General features: G+C 38.4%; 1 protein-coding gene across 1 annotated transcript; it reads right to left on the bottom strand.

Moving 5' to 3' along the window:
- Positions 1-5,080: 5,080 nt before the first annotated feature.
- On the bottom strand, positions 5,081-23,448 carry abcg4a (ATP-binding cassette, sub-family G (WHITE), member 4a). The gene is made up of 15 exons (XM_015056754.1): positions 23,074-23,448; positions 17,433-17,670; positions 11,261-11,378; positions 10,976-11,108; positions 10,831-10,881; positions 9,912-10,057; positions 9,673-9,796; positions 9,351-9,465; positions 8,688-8,827; positions 6,764-6,862; positions 6,472-6,640; positions 6,267-6,367; positions 6,033-6,191; positions 5,479-5,597; positions 5,081-5,384 (listed from the first exon to the last, which is right to left on the bottom strand). The coding sequence occupies exons 2-15, from the start codon at positions 17,659-17,661 to the stop codon at positions 5,159-5,161; spliced, it is 1,929 nt and encodes a 642-aa protein (XP_014912240.1). The 5' UTR covers positions 17,662-17,670; positions 23,074-23,448; the 3' UTR covers positions 5,081-5,158.
- Positions 23,449-26,538: the final 3,090 nt, after the last annotated feature.

Genomic DNA, 26,538 nt, shown 5'->3' with positions numbered 1-26,538 from the left:
TGACTTGCTGCAAAAAAGCATCCATACACCAAGTTTCCCCCACAATGTGTCACCATGGGGTTACTGTGTTCAGGGTGGCCTGTAATGTAAGATACCTACCATAAATAGGTTTTGCCCTGATCCATAAAGTCAATTTTTAATCTCATCTCACCAAAACTCTAAAATAAAATGTGTTTTGCACAATGTCCAAGCTTTGAAAATTGTGCAAAACACATTTTGCACAATGTTAAGGGAGAATGCCTTAAACAACATTCTTCCTTACCTGACTGCTGTGTTCCTTGGTTTTATGAGGTTGTGTATACCAACCTTCTCAAACAAACCTTGGAAGTCTTCATGTAACAGCTTCATTTATGCTGAGATTCAAGTTTATTTTGGTGAACTCAATTTACTTAGGTCCCTTCTGCATCCAGCTATTTCCAATTATTTTTTACGGGTATGGAGGAAGTAAAGGGGGTTGGATACTATACATGCCCCACTTCTCAAAAGTTAATTTGTAAAAATATTCCTGTAACAATGTATTAGGTCTGACTTTATAATTATTTAATTATTAGTTACTTTGCAAAATTCTAATAAAATACGTTTAAATTTCTGGCTGTAATATCACAAAGTGGTGAAAATTAAAATCAATTGGAAGAAAAATAAAATTGCGTCTAAACGTGTTTTTTAATTATGATTTTTTTCATTTAATATTAGTCACAGGGGAATTAAAAACCCTCAACTAAGTGGTTAAGGATGGGGTACTATTTTCTATTCTTTGTGTGAGACTGTAAGTTATTTTATCCTGTCTTTGGATTGGTTGGGGAAAAGGGAGCAGAAGGAGGAGCTAGCAAACTTGCTTTGAATATAAAGTTAAAAAAAAAAGAAGAAAATTTGCAAAAAGAAATACACACAAAGAAAGCAACAGCTAAAAAGTAATTGCGTTGCTCTGCTCTGAGTGCAGAAAATGCAGATTTTCTTTAAGAAGCTTTTCTTTACTTCATCTTTCAGAATTTCCCAGAGACAATAATTATGACTGAGCTGCTTTCCTTCTCTTGATATCCCCATTGTATCCATTTGTTGAAGCACTTGAGTCTCTCTCTTACCACTACATTATTTAAGTTTAATGATTACATATTAACCTACACAATGAAGCTATTCTGCAGCTGAACAAACACCAGTCTATTCTTCCTCTTCAGTATGACTACATGAACGGTGAGCAAAGTCACTTCAAAAGACGAGGCCAAGCAATTTATTGTTAGGGACACATGGCATTAAGTGAACAATCACTTTTGTTGCAAATCACCCAAAAAGAGCACAGGCAAAGGTTATAAATTCTTTATTATAATCCTTGGAACAGCATTCAGTATACAGGACTTGCGATTGTTGACAAATGATAGACTAAGCTGCAGATAATAAATTATATCAGAGGGAAAAAAAAAATTAAAACGAGTGGGAAAATAAAGCTCAGTTGTGTCACTTGCTTTGCAAAGCTCTTTGTAAGAATAGCCTGAATATTGTTTCCATGCATGAAGGAGTGCATTGTGTGGCTTCTTAATAAAAATGTATGAAATGCTTAACGGAGTCTCAAAATGAAAGTGAAAGGGAAAAAAAGATATAGTTTGCTGCATCATCAAAGCACAAGTTCAATGAAATTATTTAGCATCTGCTATTTTGAAACCATATTTAGCGAGGACATTCATCAAGCCACTTGCCATTTGGAGGAGACTCCAATTTCCAAACTTTGGTGCACACAAATTAGAAAGTTTTTCTTTGTTGAAATAGCAGAATAAAAATTTTCTAAAGCCATTTAAAATACTTGCTAATTATTGACGCCTTTTTCATGCTAGCCTCTTGCGAATCAGACAGATTTTGATGTGTACTGAAAATGTTTAAAATGCCACGGTTTTTCAGGCAGCAACCATCTGCTTCAAGTCAACCACCTCCCATCAAAGACTTAACAATAAATGAAAGAGGGAAAACAAAATAGAAGAAACAAGAAAACACATCATGCTTCTTACAGAAGTGTCACAGTTCCCTTTTCATAAAGTTCAAAATACCTTTGGATGATTATTGCACATAATGAAACCGACAGGAAGATAAGACTTCAAAAGTGTCTAAAGCAACAGCAGGGGGAGGTATTACTCTAAAAACATCACAATGTTAACTATTGCTGTCAGAAACAAGCCTGCCGCTGCACGCTTCTCTCTTATTCAGCTGCTTCCCTGTTAATAATGACGACCTTCTCTTCAGCTACATATTGATACAAGGGATGTCCCGATCCAGTTCCAAATATTGGTTTTCCCAGGATTTTTTAATGTTTGGGCCCTGGCTAACCAATCTCATTGTTTTTGACCCTTTATAATGACTTGGTGTCAAAGGCTGTTGCAGTTTCCAAACTGTCTGTGTCATGTGACCTGCTCTGTATGCTGTCTTCAGATAGATGAGCAGCTAAATATTAATAACAGTGATCTTATGAAAGTAAAACAATAAGTTTATAACTCACGGGGACAACTTTGCCTGCATGCAATTACCTGGAACCAAAATATCAAGTAGTCATGTCAAAACAATGAGGAAACACGCTAGCTTTAGCTTAGTCATTTTTGTAAGTTTTTTTTTTTTTTTACACTAAATAATGCCAGCAGCATCAAGACATAATTTGTTGTAATCTGTTTTAAGATAGATGTGTCTCTAGAAACATAATTTTTCTGCAAGTTTTGATCACATAAAAATGAACTAAAACCACACTGAAATTTGTTATTAACCTATCAACAGGCGGAATCAAAACAAAAATGCTAAGATTACCCAAGCTTTTCAACAAATTGCAACACACGGAAACATTGTCAGCAGGAACTTGATCTAAGTTTATTAAATACTTTTAAAATATCTGTAAGTCAGATATTCACATTAAAAGGCTGTCCTACAGAAACGACTGTCAAGGAAACTGCAGATTCCGGCTAAGAAATTCATGAAGCAGAAAAACAGTGTTCTCATTAAGTGTTGTCTGCTCAGTATTAAATGAAATATGTTGAGTCAATATAACATATTTCAGTGTCTATCAAAATAATTTAGCATCTAGCTAACTGCTCTACATGGAAACTTTATCAGCAGGAGCAAGAAGTGAGTGTATTTAATTGCAATGAAGAAACTTGTTGGGCAAATATGTTGAGGTGAAGAAAAAAACCTCAACAGAAAATTTCCAGAAAATTAAGTTTTGCTATTTTTTAAAGCTACCGATTTTCACAAGTATTCATAACGTTGATTTTATTGAAGCATTTGTCTGGGGTTTGGTGTCTGCAACTGCCTACTCTTAAATAACCTGATCGGTATTGGAGACCAAAAGGCCTGATCGGGACATCCCTGCATGGTACGTTTGTTTGACAGCTCAATGCCCATGTCTCATTCTGACATATTTCAAACATTTATATTTTCCCTTGCCACTCCTGATACCTTAAATTGTCTGATTTCTGAACAAGTGCACATTTAATTAAAGATATTCCACATCTTTTCAGCAGCAAGCAGAAGATTTAAATCTCCTCACCAACCAAACACGTTGGGAGAAGAAATTAAATCGCCATAGAAACCCAAGAAGCTGCTTTAGAAAGTTCATTCCTAGACTTGTGCAACAGTCCTCGTACTTTCAAGCAGCGCTTTCCTCCGATACATTAACATAAAGTACAAATGAATTAAAAAAAGAATAAACATATACTTAAAAGTGCTAATGTACATTTGTTTACAGCATGACATATATTCACTGTACAATCACTGATTATATGCTCACATCATGTTATGCATCATTATAAGGATTACTAAGTAGCATAGTTTAAGTAAGAAATATTTCATAGCAAGTTTATTGGAAAATATTTGCATTGCCGTGTGACGAGGAGAGGCTCTTTTAAACAAGGTAAGTGTGTTTGTAGGTGTCTGTACGTTGGTGTTTCTGTGTGCATGTGTATATTTGTGTGTGACGACCTCCACACCGTAGGTACACAGACATAAGACATATGTTCCAACAAGAAGCAGAGTAAACGCAAATCATTCTAGTTCAGAGGCACAAAAAAACGCCCAGCCAGCATTTCAAGTATCTAGCATTGCTTTTGAACAACACATTTTTTTTTTCATTTATCAGCAAAGCAGAAAGAAAGAAGACAGGATGTTATTTTCTTTTTAAAGATAGGGGAAGAGAGGCATACAACAAGTGGAAACGAGCATTTTAAAGAAGATTAGTGTCAAAACTATGCGACCTGATGGACAAATATCATGTCTTTACCCATAGTTTAAACTATTGCACTTTGTCTGCAGCATCAATCACTCAGCTCCTCGAATCAGGTTGGAAACTCCCTTACTCCCAGCTCGGTCAATGCTTCCTTTGTCACGGTAAAAGCAAACATTAAGGAACAAGTAGGGACTCTTAGGGCTGGTTGCAGGATGAATATCAGTTTGTTACATAAGACACGCATTTTGCAAACAGTTCGTCCAGGCTTTAGTGCTCCACCACCACCCGTGGTGGGGCAGAAGGCCTGTGAAAATGATCTACACTTGAAAGCAAATGTAAGTCATCCAATGGCAGTCGGAAGTCTGCATGTTAAGTGTCCAGGTACAGGTATCTGAAAAGATTGTCCCAAAAGAGAAGTATAAGTATGTTTCCTCCCGTGGAAAGTTTTCCAATCGTCTGACAGGAATAAGAGGGAACCTATTCTGAACTCTTTCATCAACTTGACTGATTGGATGCCAGTCAGAATGATTATGACGTGGACCGAGTTACCTTTCAGGCACTGAACTAGTACAAGTCACTGGATCTTCCTATTCCACTGGGGTTAGCATGTTTCTTTATTAGCTTCTTAGTCATATCACAATTTTCTTGATGGCAAAATATAAAAATTCAACTTTCTTGCATTACTGAAACATGCTTCAGGTTAATTTATTGGGCATTTGTGCCGTCTGGACATTTTAGGGGAGGGTTAAGGTGAGCTGAGAAAGACCTCCATCTTGTGACAGGCTTAGGACGTGGAGAAACGTTTCCCAGTCCAAGCATCTTCCATCCATGTGTTTGGATAATGGTGCAGCAGTTTTCTGAGGCTCGGATTTGTCTTTCAGTCTATGTGAAGGTGAAGTTAAGTAAGAGAAAGGAGGACAATATGTTTCATCACACGGCTGGGATATGTAAGAACATTGTGACATCTTAACGCTCTGACTTGACTCTGTAGCGCAGAGCCAGGTAGGTGGCCAGTCTAAGAATCAGGAAAAACGCACCCAGCACCATAAAGTCAACATAAAGCTTTGCGTCCTCTACATCCAGCAGCTGCAGAACCTCCTCTGGCTTTTGAAATTTACACATCACTTCCGGACACTCAAGTTCTGACCGGTTCATCCCATAGATGGAGAGTATCACCCCCTCAAAGCCATATCTGAAATCAAACAGTTTGGTCAGTGGCTGCAAAAAAAGGGGCCACATTTGAAAATCGAAATCTGAAAATTGCTTGCAAATCCTAGAGACAATACCTGACGTAGGAGACATAAGAACTCCACTGAAGGTATTTAGGAATTGTGTCAAAATTGACAAAAAATCCAGAAAAGAGGAGGACGGGAATGGCTGTAACTGGACCAACAAACGTTGCTACCTGTCAAACAAAAACAACAGCATGAAATTAAAACAAACTATCACTCCTAGAAAACATAACATTTTATTTAAATATCTGGAGGAGAAAAAAAAGGATTTATACTCTGACATGACTATTTTCATTGTTTATACTTACACTGTCTCCTTTCACTATCCTTCAATGCCAATTTAAAATTGATCTTTTGTTCTCTTTTGTTACAAAAGCATCATAGTAAAGAGAGCAAAATTAAGAAATATACAAAAATATGAAAAATATAAAAACATAAAAAGTGTCTTGCAATCCAAAGTTGCTGTAAAGAGTCAGTTTTGTTGGTGTATAAGAAAAATATCAAATTCAAAGAAATGAAGCAAATTTTGTAAAACATCAAGGTCTGTTCCTTTATTGAAGGAAACAATAAAGGCGCAAAATGACCAGTACCCATGTACAACTGTCTACCTGCAAGGATGTGGATGCAGCACCAATTAGCAGTCCCAGGGACTGGGCTACCAGGGCTGTGGATGTTGACAAGGCCATGAAGAGGAGATAGCGACCCACCTCTGCAGGCTGTTCAGTCATCCAATACACTATACTACAGTACATTATGGGACAAATCACCTACGAAGGAGACATGCTTTCAGTAAAAATTGCACAATATACGCTCTCATTTCTAAAGAATGAATCAAACCCTACCTGGAACGGTATGTCAGCCATGGTTTTGGCCAGGAAGTACGCCTTAAGGCTGTACCAGTAGTTGAGATGCTCCCTCATAAAGACAGACATCTCCAGAGGAACTGTGGAACAACAGCTCAGTTAAGAAAAATCTTTCCAAAACCACGGAAAAAACCCCACACACCAGATCAATGTTTCCAGTCTCCGACGAGGATCAGTGTCTTACAGGTTAGCACTGTGGGCATCAGGGCAGCGAACATGAGGAACAGCATGGAGAAGAAGAGGAAGCCTGTGTTGTTGAAGACTTTGCTGGCATCATTTCCAATATTAAGATAAAGCAGGCCAATCAGCACCCCAATACACAGATGGGACATCACTCTGAGGTGGGTCAGCACCTTCAAAACAAAATAATACAGCAGACTACATGTAAAGGGTTTTTTAGGCAAAATATATTATATATAACAGCTTATAATGTTATTAAAAATGTCCAGGAGTGAATGTGGAAATGATCATTTTACCGTGTCCCTGCATATTGTGATGAAGGTTCTTTTGAAGAGGATGCAGAACTGTGTGAATGTGCTTGTGGGGAAGCTGGACTTCTCCAGGGTTCCTGTGTCCTGTGGAAAAATGGAGTTATGTACGAACAAATTATACAACTAAGAACATTGCTTATGTTTGAATTTGTTGTGTGTCTTTTCTAATCTACTCACAGTCTTGATTATGCAAAGACTCGAGTAAATACACAAAACTTCCACTAACATTTGAATAAATTGAAAGGCTGCAGAGAAAACACACAATTTCTATGACCACCATTAAACTCTGTCTTAAAACAAAGTTTACACATTTTAAACACAGCCCAAATAATAGTGAAGGCTGCTTGGATTTGCATATAAGGAATAAAATCTTTTAAAGGATTTTTTTGGCTCTGGTCATCTTTATTTAACAGTAAATGACAGGAAAGCGAGGGGGAAGACATGCAGCAAAGACTCGGCCGCGTGACGCGGTGTTGAGGACTGAGGCCTCTACAGAAGGGTTTGCTTTAACCCCGGCGCCACCACTGCGCCCTGCACTCAATTTGGAAAAAAACAAGATTGAAGTTTTGTGTTGTATGATTGTTCCATTATGAGAAAAAGAATCGTTCAAGTAAATAATTGAAAGCTCAAAATGAATATGGTATTCATGTTTGCAAAGGGTGTATCTTAGCCTCTAAGCAGATTTCCTGTTATACTTCAAGCTAAACGTTTATGTTACATACACAGCAGTATTTAACGTATGAAAAAATGAATATTTCTGCCCCTGTTTTATGACCCAGAACGGAGGAATGATGCAACCCATTTAAAACACTTGACTCTATGTCTTTATGGTTAAAGGGTTTGATGAAAGAACCTCAGTAAATGTAAAAGATAACATTTGTTTGCTTCTTCAAGAAACTGTACAGAATAAGACGTTCTTTAAACCAGCTGTGATCTTACATTTACAGCAAAGTGAACCTGTAAATAAGTAAGTAAAAAGCAAAAGAAAACAGTAAAACTAAAACAGACAGTTCCAAGTTCTTATTTTAAGCTTCAACCTTTAGCTGATTCCTGTACTGGAAGTTAGATAGACAGAATGGAAAGAAGATGACAGAGGAGAAGAAAAATGATCAGTGAAGCGGAGAAGACAAGGAAATCAGAGCATGACATGGCATTTTTTAAATTACTGTTAAAATTAATTTTATTTGCATACTTTATAATAACATATTATTTCATTTTATTGATAGCTTAATTTTGTTAGAATTTAAGGATCAGCACCATATTTGAAATATACAAAAATGTTAAATTTGTTCTTAAATAAAAATATCAAACTCAAAGCCTTTTCAACAAAATGTTGCCCCAAAAGACTAAAAACTCTTCTCTTTGAGCAAAAGGTTTCTTCTTGCATGTGAAAAGTGAAATCTGAGCAAATCTTTTAAACAACCTACAAGGATGGATAAGCTTGGATTCATGAAATATCGTTTTTATTATGTAATGAAAACGGGCTCAGAACTCATAATTTTTGCTTAATCAAGGGTCAAACCTGCATTTCAGTTGCATTTCAGGTACGTATATGAAAACCTTAAATCATTTGCAATTTCATCTAAAGAGATGTTACTTGTACAGCTGCATAAAGTTGTTTTGATATATTATTTTATTGAAATAAATATGACATTTTTCGGTCAACTATTTGAAAAGTATATGATCATGATTCTAAAACTCCGACATTTGACACATGTTCACATCTACTTCCAGTGGAAATGTAGAAAATTATTTTCTGTGATGCAAAACATTCAAAATGGCATGGTTTGTACAAAATTACAACTGGTTTGGTACCAATATAATCAACCATAAAGCAATTACAACTGAAAAACCATGAAATTATGAAATAGTGAAGGATTTGAAACGACCAGTATACTCTCTTACTTACACTGTAACATTGAGAAGGACAGGAAGCATCGCTTTTGTCTCTGGAGTTCTTCTTGCCCTCCTCTGAACAGAGTCCACCCTGGACCGCCTCGAACAGCACTGGGTTCAGGTCTCCATACTCTCCCGATGCTACCTCAATGACTGGATGTAGAGATGGGAAGTCAGACCAAAGGGTCCATCAGCTGCAGCGCTCATTCACAAATCAGTGACAACATCTCCACACACACACACACACACACACACACACACACACACACACACACACACACACACACACACACACACACACACGCACACCCCCACACACACACACACGCACGCACACAAACACACACGTTTGTGTGGCTATCTTTGTGGGGACTTTCCATTCATTTCTACAGCCTAAACCCCTTATCCTAACCCTAACCTTATCCCATTACATACCTAACCCCAACCAAAACTCAAGTCACACTTTAGTCCTAAATCTAACTAACTCCTGACCCAAATACAGTGTTTCTCCTTGTGGGGACCAGGCTTCGGTCCCCACAGGGAGCAGTGGTTCCCACAACGTCGTATGTGTCAGTAAAATGGTCCCCATAAGGTATTACAAACAAACACACACACACACACACACACACACACACACGCACACACACTCAGGGTTTAGAGGACTTGCTGCACTTACTGAAATCAGCAGGATTGTGATATGTTGGACAGTGAAGGCCCAGGTTCTTCAGGTAAGGGATGAGATAAGGGACTGTCCCCTTGTAAATGCACTGACCCTGACTAAGGATGTAGAGCTGAGGATGGAACAACAGAGGAACATAGTCAGTAAACTTCCCAACATGCAGCCTCTCTGAAAAAAACGATCAATAGCAAACGACGGGGCGGGACATCGACTGCTCTGCTTCTTCGGCTGTATAAAATGAATTATGCTGTGGTGTCCTGGTCCAAGCCACAGGTAATGGAGGCTCTGACGTGTCCAGCAGTAAAAGCACTCAACCTACCTTATCAAACATCTCAAAGAGCTTGGCACTGGGCTGATGAATGGTGCACATGATTGTCCGTCCTCCCTGAGCCAGAGACTTCATGAGTGAAACAACCTGGAAGCACGACGCACTGTCCAGACCACTGCAACGGATTTATAAACATTTAAAAAAAATGGGGACAGAGAGATCAGAAGACCGGTTAGGATGAATTTAGACTTAAATAGTAAAGGAGTTAAAGTCAGTAAGTACGATTTTACCTTGTGGGCTCATCAAAAAACATGACCGGTGGATTGTTGACCAGTTCTAAAGCAATGGCCAGGCGTTTACACTGACCCCCAGAGAGTGAGAGGGTGCGTGTCTGAGCACATTCCTGGAGACCCAGAGCTGTCAGGATCTCATCCACCTTGAGCGCAAGTAAAGAGAAACAGTGAAACAATCAATCATCTGATATCACCCAGAGTGTGTTATTAACCTTAAAAGCTATGTGCAATCTGTGTGAACTGTGCTGCTTTGGCCTTGTTGCTCCATGAAACGAGTAAACTAGGCCTGTCACGATAAATTTTACTGGACGATAAATTGTCTCAGAATGTATTGCGATAAACGATAAGTCAAGAAAACAACAAATAAAATAAAATTATGAAGTCTGTGTAAACAAAATTATCTTTCAAAAAAAGGGGATAGTTGAGACCAAAACAGCAGACTGAAGACTTTTATCATTCAGTTTTTGGTAAAAAGTGAGAAAAAAGAGAAAAGCAATAAATCAAGCAAATGCAAATTATTGAGTTTCTTTTTAATTTATCATGCAGTTAATTGATTTATTGTTTATTGTGACAGGCCTACGAGAAACTTTAAAAAAGCAACAATTAATAAAATGATAAACTAGACCTTCAACCAGGCAGTCAGATGTCCAATTCCAGTTCTTTAAGAAATTAGCTCCATGTTGGTTTATTGGGTTTGTTTCTTTAACTAATCAATCATTGGAATATATTAGCACAACTACTAATTAGTAATTTACTAAATTACTAAGTTTCAGTATTGGGATTCAGCGAATACAGACACTTGTAGTATATTAATCTCACTAAAATAGAATTAAGAACATTTGTCAAAGCAAAAAAAACAAACAAATGTTTGTGTCTAACATATAATTCTTTCATAAATCAACATAATCTGACTCACAAGTTCTTTTTTGACCTGCACAGACTCATTCAGCTTCAGATGGGCAGAAACCTAAATAAACAACAAAAAGGAAACCTCATCAGAAATCTGTTTTTTAAAGTATATGTCAACATTTGGCCATGATTTGTCCCAGCAGCAGTGTCACCATCATGGCCTCCCTCGCAGTGAGGTTCGGCAGGAGCATGTCGTCCTGCATGATGTAGCAGGACATCTTCCTGAAGGTCCTCAGATCCCTCGGCCGACCGTTCACCAGGATGGTCCCCTTCATGCCAGTTTCCCTGTTTTTCAAACATGAAGCCATGTTGGAAGTCCACTATGAATCTGCTCACGTAAATGTAACCAAAGCCACCCAAAATCAGTCTTCCGTAAACATACAGCAACATATTCTTTTTATGGATCTGTGTAATTCTCGTGCAGGTTAAAAGCTCACCTGTAACCCGCCAGAATATTCATCAAAGTGGATTTCCCAGCCCCAGAGGGTCCCATGATACCAATCAGTTCTCTGCTGCAGAATCTTCCCGACAGACACTTGAGGAGAGCTTTGTAGCCTAATGGAGAGAATGAACCATTAGTCAGTTAATCATTCATTCATTTTCTATACAAGCTTTATCCTAATCAGGGCTTCAGCTGGGAGGAGGGGAGCTTTCTGGGCAGATTATTTGTCTCCTACTGCTGTCAGTCATTGACACTGATGCTAATGTTTTGGGATATTCTAACTGTTGTCCTGCAACAATGTAAGATTACATTTCTTCCGCTTGCAGTTTCTTAAAAACTTCAATAAAGTTTAAGTGAATGTGTAAAACATTAAACATGAACCCTGTGTTGTGGATTTTAGTAGACATTTTATTTTAAATGTAAAGCAGAACCACGTCAAACATGAACATGTGGTGTATGCAGGGTTTCCCTCAGTGTATGATAAGCCTGGCGGGCCACCAGGGTTTACTTGTGCCCCCACCAGGCTAAGCATTGCTTATTTGTTTAAGTCTTTTAAAAATTTTTGCATTTTTAAGACTTTATACTTGGTGTCCAGGCGTTAATATTTCAATAACACATATTTATCAAGTGATATTTTCAAATTTCCTGTCAACTTTAAACATTTTTCAATTCAAAAACATGACAGGCCGCTAGAGGAATGACTGCCCTAGAGCCCAACCACCAGGCTTAGAAAGTTTTCTGGGAGAAACCCTGGTGAAGAAGCTAGACAAACAGAGCCTTACAAATGTGTTCAAACCCCTTGAACATTTTCACATTTTGTCAAATTCAAACGTTAAACCTACCCTGACTGTACTCATGTTGTTGGTTTATTGTGTGCACTCGAGATTCTTCAGCCAGTTGACAAAACAATGTAATTTGTTTAGTTTTGCTTTAGCAGTTTTAATTGGAGGATCTCCAGGTCAAATACAGAAAAATCTAAAATTTTTCCATGGTCTTTAAATGCATCAGAGCTAAAACTTTAACTCCTTTCAAGCTGCAGACGCATCAACCAACAAAACATACTCTGAAACACCTTTTACGCATGATGACATTAATTCATCATGCTTTGATGAATTAATGTTCTGTTCCATTCAAAGCTGCGACTTATATTAAAAACATGTGGCACATTTCTTCTCTTCAAAAAATAAAATAAATTTTCAGGTGTTCTGTCTTGCAAATCCCAAATTAAAAAGCCAGTTGCCTTGTTGTGTCCAGGCAGTTTTCTTTATAAAAGCAGACTTTAGGAAAACTGGAAAAGATATCAGTCTGGGAAAGCTTGATCACTGCATTTCTATCTACTTTAACATTCAAATGTCTCTTGTTCTAAATATAAACAGGCCAATATGAAAGCTATGTCACGTATTAAACACATATATTAAATAAATGTGTCTACTTAGTATATTTTTAGCATCCTCTTTGAAGTCAGATACTGTAGGGAAGTTATATAAAGTTTAGAAACTATAAAAACAGTAAAGACCAAAATTCAGATTCTTTAGTCATTGGACCCGACTATCAAAATCAGGAAGGTCGGGACCAGTTTGGTTGATTTTGAGTACGCAATTTATTAAAAGGACAAAGCTGGAGAATCAAAAAAAAAATGGGGAGACGGAGAACTGACTGCTCACGGCCTGAGCTGTAACGATTATGTCACAGAATGACTACAGCATATTATAAAGCGGTGTTATCAATGCCAGAACATAATTTTCTGGAAGACAGATCAGGGTGAGCACGAGAGTGAGTCTCCTGGAGCAGCTGGTCAAATTGTGTATCTTGTTTCAGTAGTTAAAGCTCAGTGAACTGCGCTCTACTGCGAAACTTGGTTCATTGATTTCTAAAGTGTTTTAACAGATGATTATGCAGATACTGAGATTGTAATTTGGGAGAGGTCACCAGGTCCTAGACAGATAAGAAGCTGTACAGTGAGGCGGAGGAACAGAGAAAATTTAAACCAAGTCTTCCACCAGCATTATGGAAAACTTATCAGGGTAAAATGAAAGCATTTTGGGATAAAAATTAAAATAACACAACAGATATTTTGCTAAGTTCATCTTATTATCCAGCAACCGAAAGACTTTGCCTCCAAGTAAGGTTACCTTGGGTTTCTGTGATGTGCTCGTACCAGGGTTGTGGTTCCTGAAGTGCAGTGGGAGCAACTGCACAATCCAATTTAGAGCTGACACAGTTTCTGAGAGCTGTCACCCATGTCTCCTGTCTCCTGAGCGTCTCTCCTGGGTCTGCACAGACCCTTCTTCTTGCCTTCAACTGGGTAATTGGGCGATCTCAGCAAAGCGACATAGTCCCTTAAACCAGCTGCCAAGAAGTGGCGCCCCCTCCACTGTCACTTAGTTACTACATCAAAGAGCTCTCTCCTCTCAGCCAGGAGCTGCATGCTGTCAGTGAAGCAACCATGCCCTGCCATGAGCTGCATACTGATGATCTAACCCACCGCTGTTGGGCGAACATGGCGTGAGTCTGAGAGCTCGTCCCTTTGTCTCAGAGAGCCAGAGCGTACGTCGTCCCCTGACATCACGACCGAGCTCAATTCTAACCACATCTGACGGTGTTTACTCTGAGATTACAGCCTGAACTTCTGACACATCCCGCTGTAATTGCTAGACAAATTATTCAAATTATCGGCCACTGTGTCGCAACAGGAGCAGAGCCCCGAATGATACAGGTAATCCAGACTGGGCAGGTTTTGAATAGAGAGTGGAGCTAATAATAAGTAAACCAACTTTTCCCATCGAAATGATAAATCTCAGTGTATGTAATTGGATTGTATCAAACTCATGTTGTTTTGGGCCCAATCAAGCTCATGAATGCTCTTAAAGGGCCGGTTGTGCCAGAATGTATTGATAAAATCTGTTCAAAAACTGTAAAAATATCAATGAATTCTTAAAATTAAATAGTATTACTGAACTTCTTTTCGGTCCCTCCAGGATTTTGTATATGTGGTAATAATTAGGAAATATTTGCAATATTTGCGCTTATTTATGACAGTAAATGCGACTTTTTATTACTCACTGTATAGATTATGGATTATAATCTGACAACAATTAAGGCCGAGGCAACTCTTAATTACAAGTAATTAAGAGCTGCCTCTTAATTACTTGTAATTAAGTAATAATGTTTCCAATAATGTTTCTCAACATTATTGGAAATGTTGAGAAACATTTCCAATAAACTCCCAACTACAAAAAAGTTTAGGGATTTGTTGATTTCTTGAGAATTTCCACGATAATTCTCAAGAAACTGGATACAATAATCAAACAGATATATTAATTCACAATAAACAATAAATCAATTAATCGCATGACAAATTAAAAAAAACGCAGTAATTTTCATTTCCTTGATTTATTGTCTTCTTTCTACCAAAAAATGAATGATAAAAGTCTTCAGTCTGGTGTTTTGGTCTCAACTTACCCTTTTACTTAATGATAATTTTGTTTAAAGAGGCTTCATAATTTATTTTATTTGTTGTTTTTTTTTTATTTATCGTAGATATTCCAAATGTCTTCCAGTTTTTAAATGTTCATTAGAATTTAAAATTTATTACACTTTGAGAATGTGTTCTTGTATTTTTATGCCATTATTACTATTATATTACTTGGAAATGTTCACAAAACAATGTTATTTTTTATCACAATAAGTTCTAGGACAATATATCGTCCAGCAAAATTTGTTATCGTGACAGACATATTGAGGCCGTATTTTTATTTCAGCCAGCTTTGCTTTCCCTCTGGAAAAACAGAGATGATGAGCGCAGGTGCAGAGCAGCAGCTCACTAAATCTGAAGCAGAAATGTAAACATTTCCTTCTCTCTTTCTCTCTCTCTCTCCCCTCTCTGCTGTCATTCCCCCGTTCAAAGCCCGGCTTGAGTTTCTCCAGACATCTCCCTCGGGATGAGAATGCCACTGAACATGAAAATAGGTCACAGCAGTTTCATCCAAAACAGCCAGGGATGGCCAGCATCACAAAACAAGAGCCTGCAATAGAAAATGCATTTGGAGGGCAGCTCATCAGGGACTCACTCCGGCTGAGACCTCCTCCAGGAAAAGAGACGGCTCTAAATTTAACAAAAACCTGTTTTGGTAATTTCCTGCTTATCACAAACCTTTGGAGAAGTGACTCATGAGCAGAGAGACATCGACTCAAAAGCTAAGTCGCTTCTAAGGATAGATGACATCACGAGTTCTGGGATCATGATTCATGCAAATCTTATTTCTCTCCTCTCTTTCTGCCTGATGCATAGCCACTGTCTGATTCAACACATTTAGAAAGGAAGAGTGTTTTATTTACTCACAGACAAACTAATAGCTGTAAAGTAAACAGGTGGAATAGAATATTAGTATTAATTCATGTCGGAATGCACATAATTACAGCTTTAAGCAAAGAATTTTACCTTAAGCTCTGAAGTTACCAACAAATAATCAATCTTTTACTGTGACTCTTTACTGGAGTAGATTTGTACAGAGTAAAGATAAAACGTTGGTGCTGTCCTTGGTGCTGAAGTCAACAAAGCTCAGTGTCTAAAAGAAATGGCTTTCTGTGTCCTGTCAGATTTACTCCCAAAGAGAACAGAAAAGCACATATTGCTACTTAGACATTTCTAAAAAACCCTCAGCAGCTTGGAAAAAACAAAGTACGCATACATTTTAATAACTGCTTTAGCCATATCTTATTTTAAATATATTTGTAGGGTCACTAATAAATAAACGCAACACAAACATTTTTTTTTTTTTTTGGAAAGTCAATTATTTTTTTCATGTAGAGTTTTTTCTCCCATAGAGAAAAATCCTAAAATCAAAAGGGCTTTTTTTCCTAAGAATCTTTCAGGAGGAGGGTATTCTACAGAATTTCTTTAAATGAATTTATTTTATGGCTTTTTAAATGTTTTCAAAAAAGGTCCAAGTCAACAGAAACTCATCAGGTGGATTTATAATACTGCTTTAATCGTGTGTCAACGTACACTTTCGGATGTATTTACTGATTAAAACCAGGTGTGTGTGAAGGGAAATGAGTAAGTACTTTGACTTTTAGTGGCTGTCAGAATTCAAAAGAACAATCAGCTCGAATGGTATTTTACTCCTTGTGCAGGGCTTTCAATCAGGCAGAATTCCTGCTAAAAATTAAGTAATTTACCGACTTCAGCTTGTGTCAAATAATTTAGCTGGAAAAGAAAACCAGAAAGGCACAGAGATTTTTGTTTGGTTTACAATCAGAACTGAGGCTTAGTGATATTAGTTTAAAAAAAAAAAACATTCTATGAAGTGTTTCACTGATTAATAAAAAAAAAGATGAAAAGTAAAAGAAAAGACATCCTAGTCAATTATCAGCAACTGGATGAATTTTGATAAAAATCCAAAGAGACGTTTCCAAAAGACTGTAAACATCACAGAGAAATATTTGATGCAATGAAGACGGACAGCAACACGTGCATCAGTGCTCCAGAACTCCTCTCTGATCTTTTCCCTCATTATAATGTTCCATACGTCCAGGTTACACAACAGAACAGCAAACACTTCGCTGCCAGACTTTCATAATGCACATCCATATTAGACAAGACTAAAAATAACCAAGCCTGCAAACGCCTCACCCCATGTGGAGAATGTAAACACACCCTGCTAAATCCACACAACTAAGGCAGCCAGGTCTAAGTGTTTGAAGAGGGTAGGTTGTTTGATCTGCAGATAAGAAGCCAAAGCTTAATCATTTCCGAGGGTGGTGAGTTCACATGCAGTTCATATGATCATAGTATATCAATTATGTGCTGGACTCCCAGCCACCGCCCCCTGGAAGACAACAGAGGAAAAAGGATGCAAGCAGTGTGGCAACCTGGGGGTAAATTATTTACTATGTCTAAACTCTGCTGAGTGCAGCAAAGCTTGCAGGCAGGAGTTCCGGCTGCTCTTGCATGGTGGAAGTCTGTAAGTCAGTAAGTATCAGGGATAGGGTGTATGTGCCAGAACAATAAAAAGAGGCAAGAACAAACACTGGGGAATTTTTTTCCCCCTGAAATGTCACAAAAGCTTTTAAATGCACTGAGATTTCTGCACTGCAGATATTGATCGTCATGGGTGGTGTTCGCTTGCTCATCTATCATTTTCTGTGAGCCGTGCCTGCAGTACCTCTTCTCCTCCACCAGGGGCCCTCCCGGATGGTGTAGGACAGCTCGTTGAACTCCAGGTCTACAGCGGAGCGCCGCGGGAGGTGGCAGAAACGCTGCGCCTCTGTGATGTGGTTCTCCACTTTCTTCAGGTGGGTGAGCAGCGGCGCCTCCTGCGGGGCCCCTCCGGGCAGCTTGGTCTCCTCCATTGGAATGCTGACCGAGCCAGGTTCCAGTGTTTTCTCAGCCATCCTGATAGGCTGCAGGGAAGGAAGTAGGTGGCACCGTTTGTAAAGTTATACAATAAAAAAATCAACAGCAATATTTTGGTTCATGTAGCCTGTCATAGAGAACAAAAATGTGCATAATCATTTTTCAGTCATTTGTAAGTGTCAGAGTTCCAAACTAAATATTGAATTCACCATATAAATATTAAGTTTACAAACCAGAGGTGCACGGATACATCGGCCAGCCGATAAATTGGCCTCGATTTCCTTAATTTTGGGAGATCGGTGATCAGCCGATAATTACTTGTGAAGCCGATCTTATTCACCAATCTTATCTACCTTGGCAAACAAAAAAAAAAACAAACAAAAACAACCATTGTCCTCTGTTTGCTCTGCCATGTGAGAGCTTTGACTGACAAACCCACCCATCAGGTCATGTCCGGATGTTTGCAGTTAGTAGTCACCCCAATGTTGCAAAATCAGCAACTTTCTTGCTGTATTTAGCAACATCTAAAAAATAAAAAATAAATCGTATCAACAAAAATCGGAATTGGCAAACAGACTACTTAAAGATCGGTAATTTACAATCAGTGCACCCTTATTTAGCTTTAAAATACATTTATTTTACTAATTAAATACAGTTTTCTATTTAAATATTTAGCTCGTCAGAGAAATATTTAGGTCGAAAATATTTAGATCCTAGGTAAATATTGCTGGGTTTCAGATGACGTAGCACCGACTTCACCCAATGCACATGGAGGGCCAGAAGTAAATTCAGCCCATTTATTTCTGTCGATTTACCAGGAGAGCCAAACTCATAAAATAACATGGGTAGTGATAGCATCCTTATCATAGACAAAAAATTACTTAGCACAATTCACTACTCATCCGGCAGAAACAAGTCGACTGCCATCTAATGCTGCTTTTAATCCTAAATGCTTGACCCAACTTGAAACTAAATGATTGTATTCTCCAGGCTTTTGAAAGCTTTCTTCTGGCTCATCATATAATATGAAGTCTTCAGGGTAATTAGTTATGTGCATGGCCTCGGCACCGCGTAAATCCTCAAGATTATAAGTCTTTTTTTTCCCTTTTTTTTTTTTACCAAGATAATACGGATCATATCCTAAATATATGCATATTTTTTCGAGATACCTCGGCTGTTCCAGCCTACTTAGGGCATTAGCATATTCGTGATCAACTTTGCTTTGCTTTGAACCGGAGAAATCCCCTTCTAGCCCTCCATCTGAATTTCGCGCGTCATCCGAGTCACGTGATTGAAATCCAGCAATACAGAAACTAGCTCTGCAAAGGCATGAGTAAAAACTTTAGAGCCGCTAAAACGGCATACGTTTTCAATTAACACGTAGGAAATGAGAAAGGATGGTTAAGGAAAAAAAACAACAACCTGAGCGACCATTCAGACCCGCCAGCAACTGAGTTTATAGAGGTCCGCAAAACCCAGCTTTTACTTTGATATCCCACTTCCGCTATATAGCTGCTCGTCCGCAAATAAATATTTAGCAAGCAAAATAAACATTTAATTTGGAACTGAATATTTAGATGGTAAATTAAATATTTAGATGGTAAATTAAATATTTCTGACATTTATAGATGCATGAATATCATGGAGAAAATATGACTTTGAAAATTGAACATCCACATTTTGTTTCTCAATGACAGGCTCAATAAACAAAAATATTGCTGTAATTTTTTAATGTGTGACGTTACAAAGGGCACCCATTTAATCACTGAAAGTGTAAATGTTGAAAGCATGAGGTACTTGACCTTAGTACATGGAGTAAAATGCAATAAACTTCCACTTGATAATTGTCCGAGAGCTTTATGGATGTTATTTTAATAATGTGATGTATTTTCTAGACATCTCGCGATTAAGTTGAGATTTATTACACTTTGTCACAAACTTTAACACAATTTGTTGGTATTTTATGAAGACCAACAAAACGGTGTAATTGTGAAGTGGCATGATAGACTGTTTTCAAAGTAAAAATGTTAAAGATGTGGTCTGCATATCTAATCCACATCCCTGATTAGTAAATCCACAAATCAACTAATCCTACTAACTAATTAGTGAGTCCAACTTTGCGTAATCATTTCCAGTTGTTCTTTGAAAGCCTTAGAGGTTTGTCAGAGAACATTAATAAACAAACAACATTGTGAAACACAGCAGACAGCTGGAACAACGAAGAACAAGGCTGGAGAGAAACCTGATAGAAAAGAACAGAGGGTGGAGCAGCAGTAGGCGCTGCACTCAGACACCAACCCTAACAATACAGCTGGAGAGTGGCTCAGTCAAATCCTAGAGTTACATTTTAATTAGGAATCTGTAGCAATACTTTTAAAAAATGCTGTTCACTCCCAATCCAGCTGGTTTGAGTTTAGCCATAACTCAAAAAGCTGTAACTGCAACAAAAGTAGTTCTACATATTATGAATTAAGAGAGAGAGGTTTTATATAAGCATATAACACTTTGTTTCAATTTCATTTGCGATCGACAGTGACAATCCTAATTAAACAGAAGTTTATAGTTTTAATGTGAATGCATATTTGTAAGTGAGTGTATTCAGTGTGATGCACCCAAGCAAGGTGCTAAGCATGATCTGACAACCATTTAGTCTGTGGAGCAGCTGCGTAAAGCCAATGAGATTGTGAGTGTGAGGATCTGGTTTCAGTCCTGCAGCACACTTACAGTCCGGTACTGCTGATTCACATAAATGTCCTCCCAGACAAGACTGCCTGACTGAAACGTGAGGCATGTAATACTTAAGAATCCATAAGCTTTTCAACTCTTTAAAAGAAAATGTAAAAAAACAATGTCTCACTAAGAGAGGACACAGTGTTTAAACCTCCAGAAGCATTTTGAAAGCTGCTCTATGTTAGTGAACAAATCTGAATTGCAGTTGGAAAAATATTTATAGTTGTTAAACTGGGAAAAAAAAAAAAGCCTGCCCTGTAAAAACTGCGCATAATCTGATCAAATTGTGGACACAATTACATACATTAAAATGCTTCATAATGAGTCTACATGGCAGTTTTTTGTGACTTAAAACACAGGCTACAGCTAACACTTCTAATGAGCCCCACACTCCTGGAGACAGGCTGGAAATTCTTAGCTTGATTAGATGATTTTAACAAAAATAAGAAGTGGAAATGTTCTCTAACTAAACCAAGCTTAGTATCCATTTAGAGGTGAAAGTGCTTGTTAATTAAATAAAAACAAACAAAATAAATTTGTATAGCAGAACGAACAACTTGTTTCTGACCAAATACCACAGAAATAGTCCAATATACTTTAAAGTGTCTTTCCAGACTTTTTTGTAAAATCACTTGAGATATAACTTGTGACCTACAGAAAATGCTTTTACAATGATTTTCTATTTGTTTTGGTATTTTTGTTGTAAATCCTAATTTAATTAAGATCTTACCAACCCCTTTAAAAGCTCCGCTGATGACATCACATAAGGTATCAGGTAAATAATCATAGTTAATTGGCGTATGTGCATGTGTATTTTTCATGTTTTCCTGTTTCTCTTTATTTATGTTTTTAATCCTTCAAAGGTTTTACTTGTCCGTTAAAACTGCAGCAAAACATTTGAATTGTATTTATGTTTCAGACAAAACTTGTCCTTATCATTAGAAGAGTCCTTATCTTTAAGCAGAGGCTTTGGGAAAACTGCTGCAATTTCAGAAAATAATTGCCGACAATAAACACATGGAAGCACTGACGACATGTGTTTATGCCATCAGTGCTTCATAAGCACTGATGTAATTGTACAGTCTTGCCATTATAGGCCAGACTGTAATGGCAACAAATCATTGTCGTAGATCCTCAGGGATCATTCACAAGTTATAGAAACCATATCTGATCGATATGTTCCATTAAGATAATCTTCATGTCCCAATATTAGTTTCCTGTGGAAATGCTTCATCACTTGCTACCTGAATTTTACATTTGTGGGACAAGAATGTCGGTTCCTGTCCTACTTCCACTTTTTTTGTTTATTTATTTGAAATCTCGCTCGCCATTGTCAAAACAATGGCTTCTCTTCCTGGGATCGACAAAACTCAAAAAAAAAAAATGCTGGGCACAGAGACTTATAAAGAGCCCAATGCTAGTTAGTCCCACAATAAGTGCATCTGCAGAACAACCCACACCATCTTTGCACCATGAACAGAAACTATTCAGATGAAAAACTCAAGCAAGAATAAAATTATTTTATCCAGTTAAATGTATGTATGCTTCAGATTCCTCATCCATCCATCAATGCTTGGATGGGGGCATCAGGACCAAACTCTGGCTCCCCTTTCTGCTCAAACACAAGTCGAATGATGCGAATGTATGTCAAAACTTAGTAAAAGTTGTTTGTACCAAACAGTTTATTGCTGATCAGCTCAGCTGTTGCGTCTCTTGCGATGTCATGCCACCAAGCCAAATGCACAGAAAGCAGAATTAGCAGGGGATTTTCCCCCTTGTGCTTAAAAAAACCCTTTGTCTCTTGTGAAATCATGCAGTAGAAATTCCATATTATCTAGTGGTGGTGTTGTATTAATTACAATGAATGCTGAAAGCTGTTTGAAAACTACATGTTGAACATGTTAAATAAACATTGTAAATAAGCACTTATGATTATGGCAAAATGAAAGCACACCCTTACATTTTTGGGGTGTCTTAATCTAAATAACAGCGATATTGTGGTTTGAGGCACTTAGATTAGATTTAAGTAACTTTAGAAACTAGTAGAGGAACTACAGAGAGTGTGTTTTCTTTTTGCAATGACTGCAGCATAAATACAAAGAAACAATCCAATCGCCTACATGGTCATCCTGTTGTACTTTGATGAGTTAACGCACACACTTTCTGTGGACACATGCACTATCACATAATGTCCTTGTAGTATTCTCCCGCTACTATGACCCACTTCAGCCTATTTTAGCATGATGGAATAACTTACATGAGAATAACTGGTGATGAAAATTGACCGTGACTTTCTATTGATCATGCTGCCATTAGCGAATTCCCATTATCGGCCCGGTTATAATCCATGCCCAACTGACTTTAATGGCCTTTCAGTCGGGGAGAGAACTCCATGTTCAGCTCCAAACGGCAGGACATGTGAACAGCACGGGGCCATGGCAAAAGTCACCTCTAAAACCATGGGGGGAATATGGCAATCACATGAATCCATGCAGCTTTGCAGTGGAGAGGTGGTCCAGTTATCTGCTATGACTTTTAATGTGGCAAGCACCTGTTAACTTGCACCAAGCACAAGAGACAGAAACTGACTAAACAACAAGGATTTTCGGGGGGTTAATGAGATATTTGCCTGATTTGTAAATATATCTTTGAAGCAGCTTTAACAGTTGGCATCGCAGTGCCCATTCACGCACACTCTCACATGCAAACATGTAACATACTTATTATTGTGTGTTGAAAGGACCAGGTGAGGAGCTCAGTCCTGGTTCTGTGAGAGCAACAGCGTTCAGTTGATCTCTTCAGACAAAACAGCCCAATCCTCCAGCATCAGATCTCCAGCGCAGTCCCGGACAGGAATAATAATGAAAATAAATAAATAAAATAAAAACAACCACAACAAACAGGATGTTCACAGAGTGCACCACAGTCCAGCTAAAATCCGGCTTCGCTCTGGGGAAATAAAGGACCGAGCTGTATTATCCTTATCAGCATCTCTCGGGGTGCGGCGCTCATCATCCCGCATCCTCTACAGCAGCAGCCCCTGAGATTAAAATCATGTCCGGCCCGGCCTCAAACTACGACTGCATCCCGGAGACTCGTCGCGGGAGCGGGGTGCATGTTATGTTTTCCCCCTCGGAAAGGAAATACTCCACTCAGGAACTGCGTCCACGAGCGTCCTCGGCTTCGACGTGCACGACAGTCTCCATTATCCCACCCCCCAGCTGGCACCGGAGATCAAAGCGAAAGCACCGGACCAGGCAGACGCCGCTGCTGCAAATGCCTCAGCAGCATCATCAGCTGCAGCCTGACGGAGCAGCCGCCGCTTTCCTCTTTAACCGGTTGGTGCGTCTGCGGGGCGCGCACGCTGGGTGTAGGGATGGATACAGGGCGTTGCTGGGGAAGATGCTGAAAGAGGAAATTGTGTTTTGGTTCTACTGAGTCCCAGTCGCAATCCTAACTTGACTGAAGTAGATCATTTAAAAAAATAAATAATAAAAAAAATAGCATTTTTTTGTACTTCTTTATTTTCTTTTCTTTTCCTTTTTTTTAAGAGTCCTATTTGTAAATAGAGATTCCATCACAATCAAATCTTACTGCATAAAAGTTGTTGATAAAAAAAAAATTGGATTATAATTCCTGGGATTGCTTTAAGTTCAAAAGGAACGTTTAAATGAAAAATAAAGTCAATTTGTTTATTTTTGTACATAATGTTCAAATGTATCCACACAGATGAGTCAGTTTTGATGGATTACGGTTCGCTACATGCTGACAGCCGGAGTAAACATGAGGGAGGTTTTGGTCTGTCTCTTTAAAGGCCGCACCTGCGCAGCTGCCTGGTGCTGATGCTGCAGTGCCCGGGTTATTTTCGGTAAAATAGCCGGGGTTACTCGCGTTCAAGCGGGCCCTACACGCCTTACATCACCCCTGAGAGGAAATCGAGCCCATTTTTAGCCAATCGCACCTGCTTCTTAATCAGACTAATTTAAAAACGAGCTCCCAGGTCGCTTCGTGAACACTTTGAGTCCTCCAACCCATCTCGCTCTCTTTAAAGCTGCTATTATCAAAGATTCTTCTTACACAACCACTCACAAAGGTATCCTTACTTTTTTTTTTTTTTTTTTTTTTTTTTTTTACATTTTTGCCTCATTTACACAAACGTTACTTTACTGGGATTTTATGTCTTAAACAAATTCAATTCAGGTTATTTATAGCGGCAATTGAAAACAAATGTCACCTCAGGTCACTTTTCAAGAGAAATGCAATCATACAACAAAATAACATTAAGCTGCATATATTAGTATTTGATTCTATCAAGCAGTCCAGGCAAATTCAGTTCTTATTAATGCAAATTGATAAAAAGTTATCTATAATGGATGGAAGCAGATCTGGTGGAAAGACTTTGCAGCAATCTGGAACATTATTTTCCTTTTTTTTTTTTTTTTTACAAATAAAATTATATAAATCTGGGCATTCATTTGTATTCAACCCCACCTTATACTGCGTTTACAGCTACAAGTCTTCTGGGGGCATGTCTCTACCAACTTTACCCATCCAGGAAGGTTTTGCACATTCTTATTTTCAAAAATAACCCCAAATCAGTAAGATTAGATAAAGGGTTAGTCAGTTTTTAAGCCTTACCACAGATTCTATGAGGGTTTTAGGGTTATCAATAAGTGGCTCAGTCTAATGAATGGATGTGCTCTGATCTAAATCGTTCCTCTGGCTGTTTATGCAGGATTGTTGACCTGCTGGAAGGCAAATCTCCACCCCAGCCTCAAGTCTTTCACAACATCCCCACATCAACTCTGACCAGTTTTGATGTGACTACCAAAAATAACGATGCTGCCACCAATATGTGTCACTTTGGTGATAGAAAGTGACTGATGCACATTGTCTGTTTGGTGACCTTTCATGCAGGTCGGCAAATTTTAATCTGCTCTCTTTTACTGCGCGGTATCAGAGCAAAGGGAGGTAAATCTTTTAGATTTTTATTTAAAAAAAAAAAAAAGGAATTAAATACCATGTCTAATTATTAACTTCACTTTACATTTATGCAATGCTTTGTTTACGTTACAAACAAAAGGTGAAACAATTGAAAGTGCAAGTCACTGTAGACTGGAACACATCCCACTAATGGCGAGTTTTCTCTTCTTCAGCCTTTATGTAAAAGGAAAAGAGTAAAGTGGTGTTTTTGTTTTAAAGCTCCATAAATAGGTTGACTGGGATACAAACTTTTTTTAATAAGAAATTCCTTGCTTGCACACAGAAACATTTCTATTAACCTCTCGAGGAGAACAAGATGGTGTTTATTACCTTTATCAAAGAACGAGGTAAAGTGTTTAAATAGATTATCTGAAACCTTTGTTGTTATTCTTGGAACTGGATGACAAAAGAAATCAATCTCATGGCTGATTGTTAATCTAATCATTAACAATTACTCTTTTAATATTAACATTATCAGTGACTGACAGCTATGTGAGATAACAGCACAGGTGCTGGTTTTCTTTTCATGATCTCTCATGCGGGCATTTAAAATTAGAACAAAAGATGGCTTTGTAAAGTGGCAGTGGGAGGAAGGTTGTTGTGAAATTTTATCTGACAATAAATGAGGGCTTGGTCTTCTATAAATACTGATGTGAAGCCTGGAGGAGAAACATCACACAGGATGGCTCCAAGACCTGCTGCTCTGCTCTCAGTGAGCTTTCTCCTCCTGCTGCTGCCACATGAAGCGATCGCAAACCAAGGTACGCTGGTGAGAATGTATTTAGCCCATAGAGGTATGAGATATGCTATGCATCAGTGTCAATTCCTGTGCAGGTTTGACCTCCCTTCCGATCAGGCTGACTGTGGAGAATGACCTCTCCAACATGGCTCCCGAGTCGTTTTCCAGCTCCGTGGTGGAAGGGGGTGTTCTGTTCGGAGCTCTGACGAGACTCCAGGAGACTCAGCCGGACTTCAAGTAAGACCCCAGATGAAATCCTCCTACCACCAAGTCGTCTTTTCATCTCGGAAACCCGGCATTTATTTAAAGCCGTGACCCATTTCTGCTTGTAATAACCGGCCCTCGCCTTCCTGTGTCGGCAGGTTCACGGTGAAGGTGGATCCAAACTTTGGCTTGTTTCTAGAGAGCGTGAACGGAGTGGCTGGAGATGAAAACGAGCAGACCTACTGGGAGATCCTGACTG

The sequence above is a fragment of the Poecilia latipinna genome, unplaced genomic scaffold, assembly GCF_001443285.1.
Source record: "Poecilia latipinna isolate Pla-1442-1.1 unplaced genomic scaffold, P_latipinna-1.0 Scaffold1404, whole genome shotgun sequence".
Classification (NCBI taxonomy): Eukaryota; Metazoa; Chordata; class Actinopteri; order Cyprinodontiformes; family Poeciliidae; genus Poecilia; species Poecilia latipinna.
The sequence above is the reverse complement of the archived record's forward strand: the minus strand, read 5'-3'. Positions and strand labels throughout refer to the sequence as shown.

Coding starts and splice junctions, on each gene's coding strand:
- abcg4a (XM_015056754.1), bottom strand. CDS start 17,661: ATGGCTGAGAAAACACTGGAACCTGGCTCGGTCAGCATTCCAATGGAG. Junction 11,109..11,260: donor AATATTCTGGCGGGTTACAG/GTGAGCTTTTAA, acceptor TTTGAAAAACAG/GGAAACTGGCATGAAGGGGA. Junction 6,863..8,687: donor GTCCTTCTCAATGTTACAGT/GTAAGTAAGAGA, acceptor ATTTTTCCACAG/GACACAGGAACCCTGGAGAA.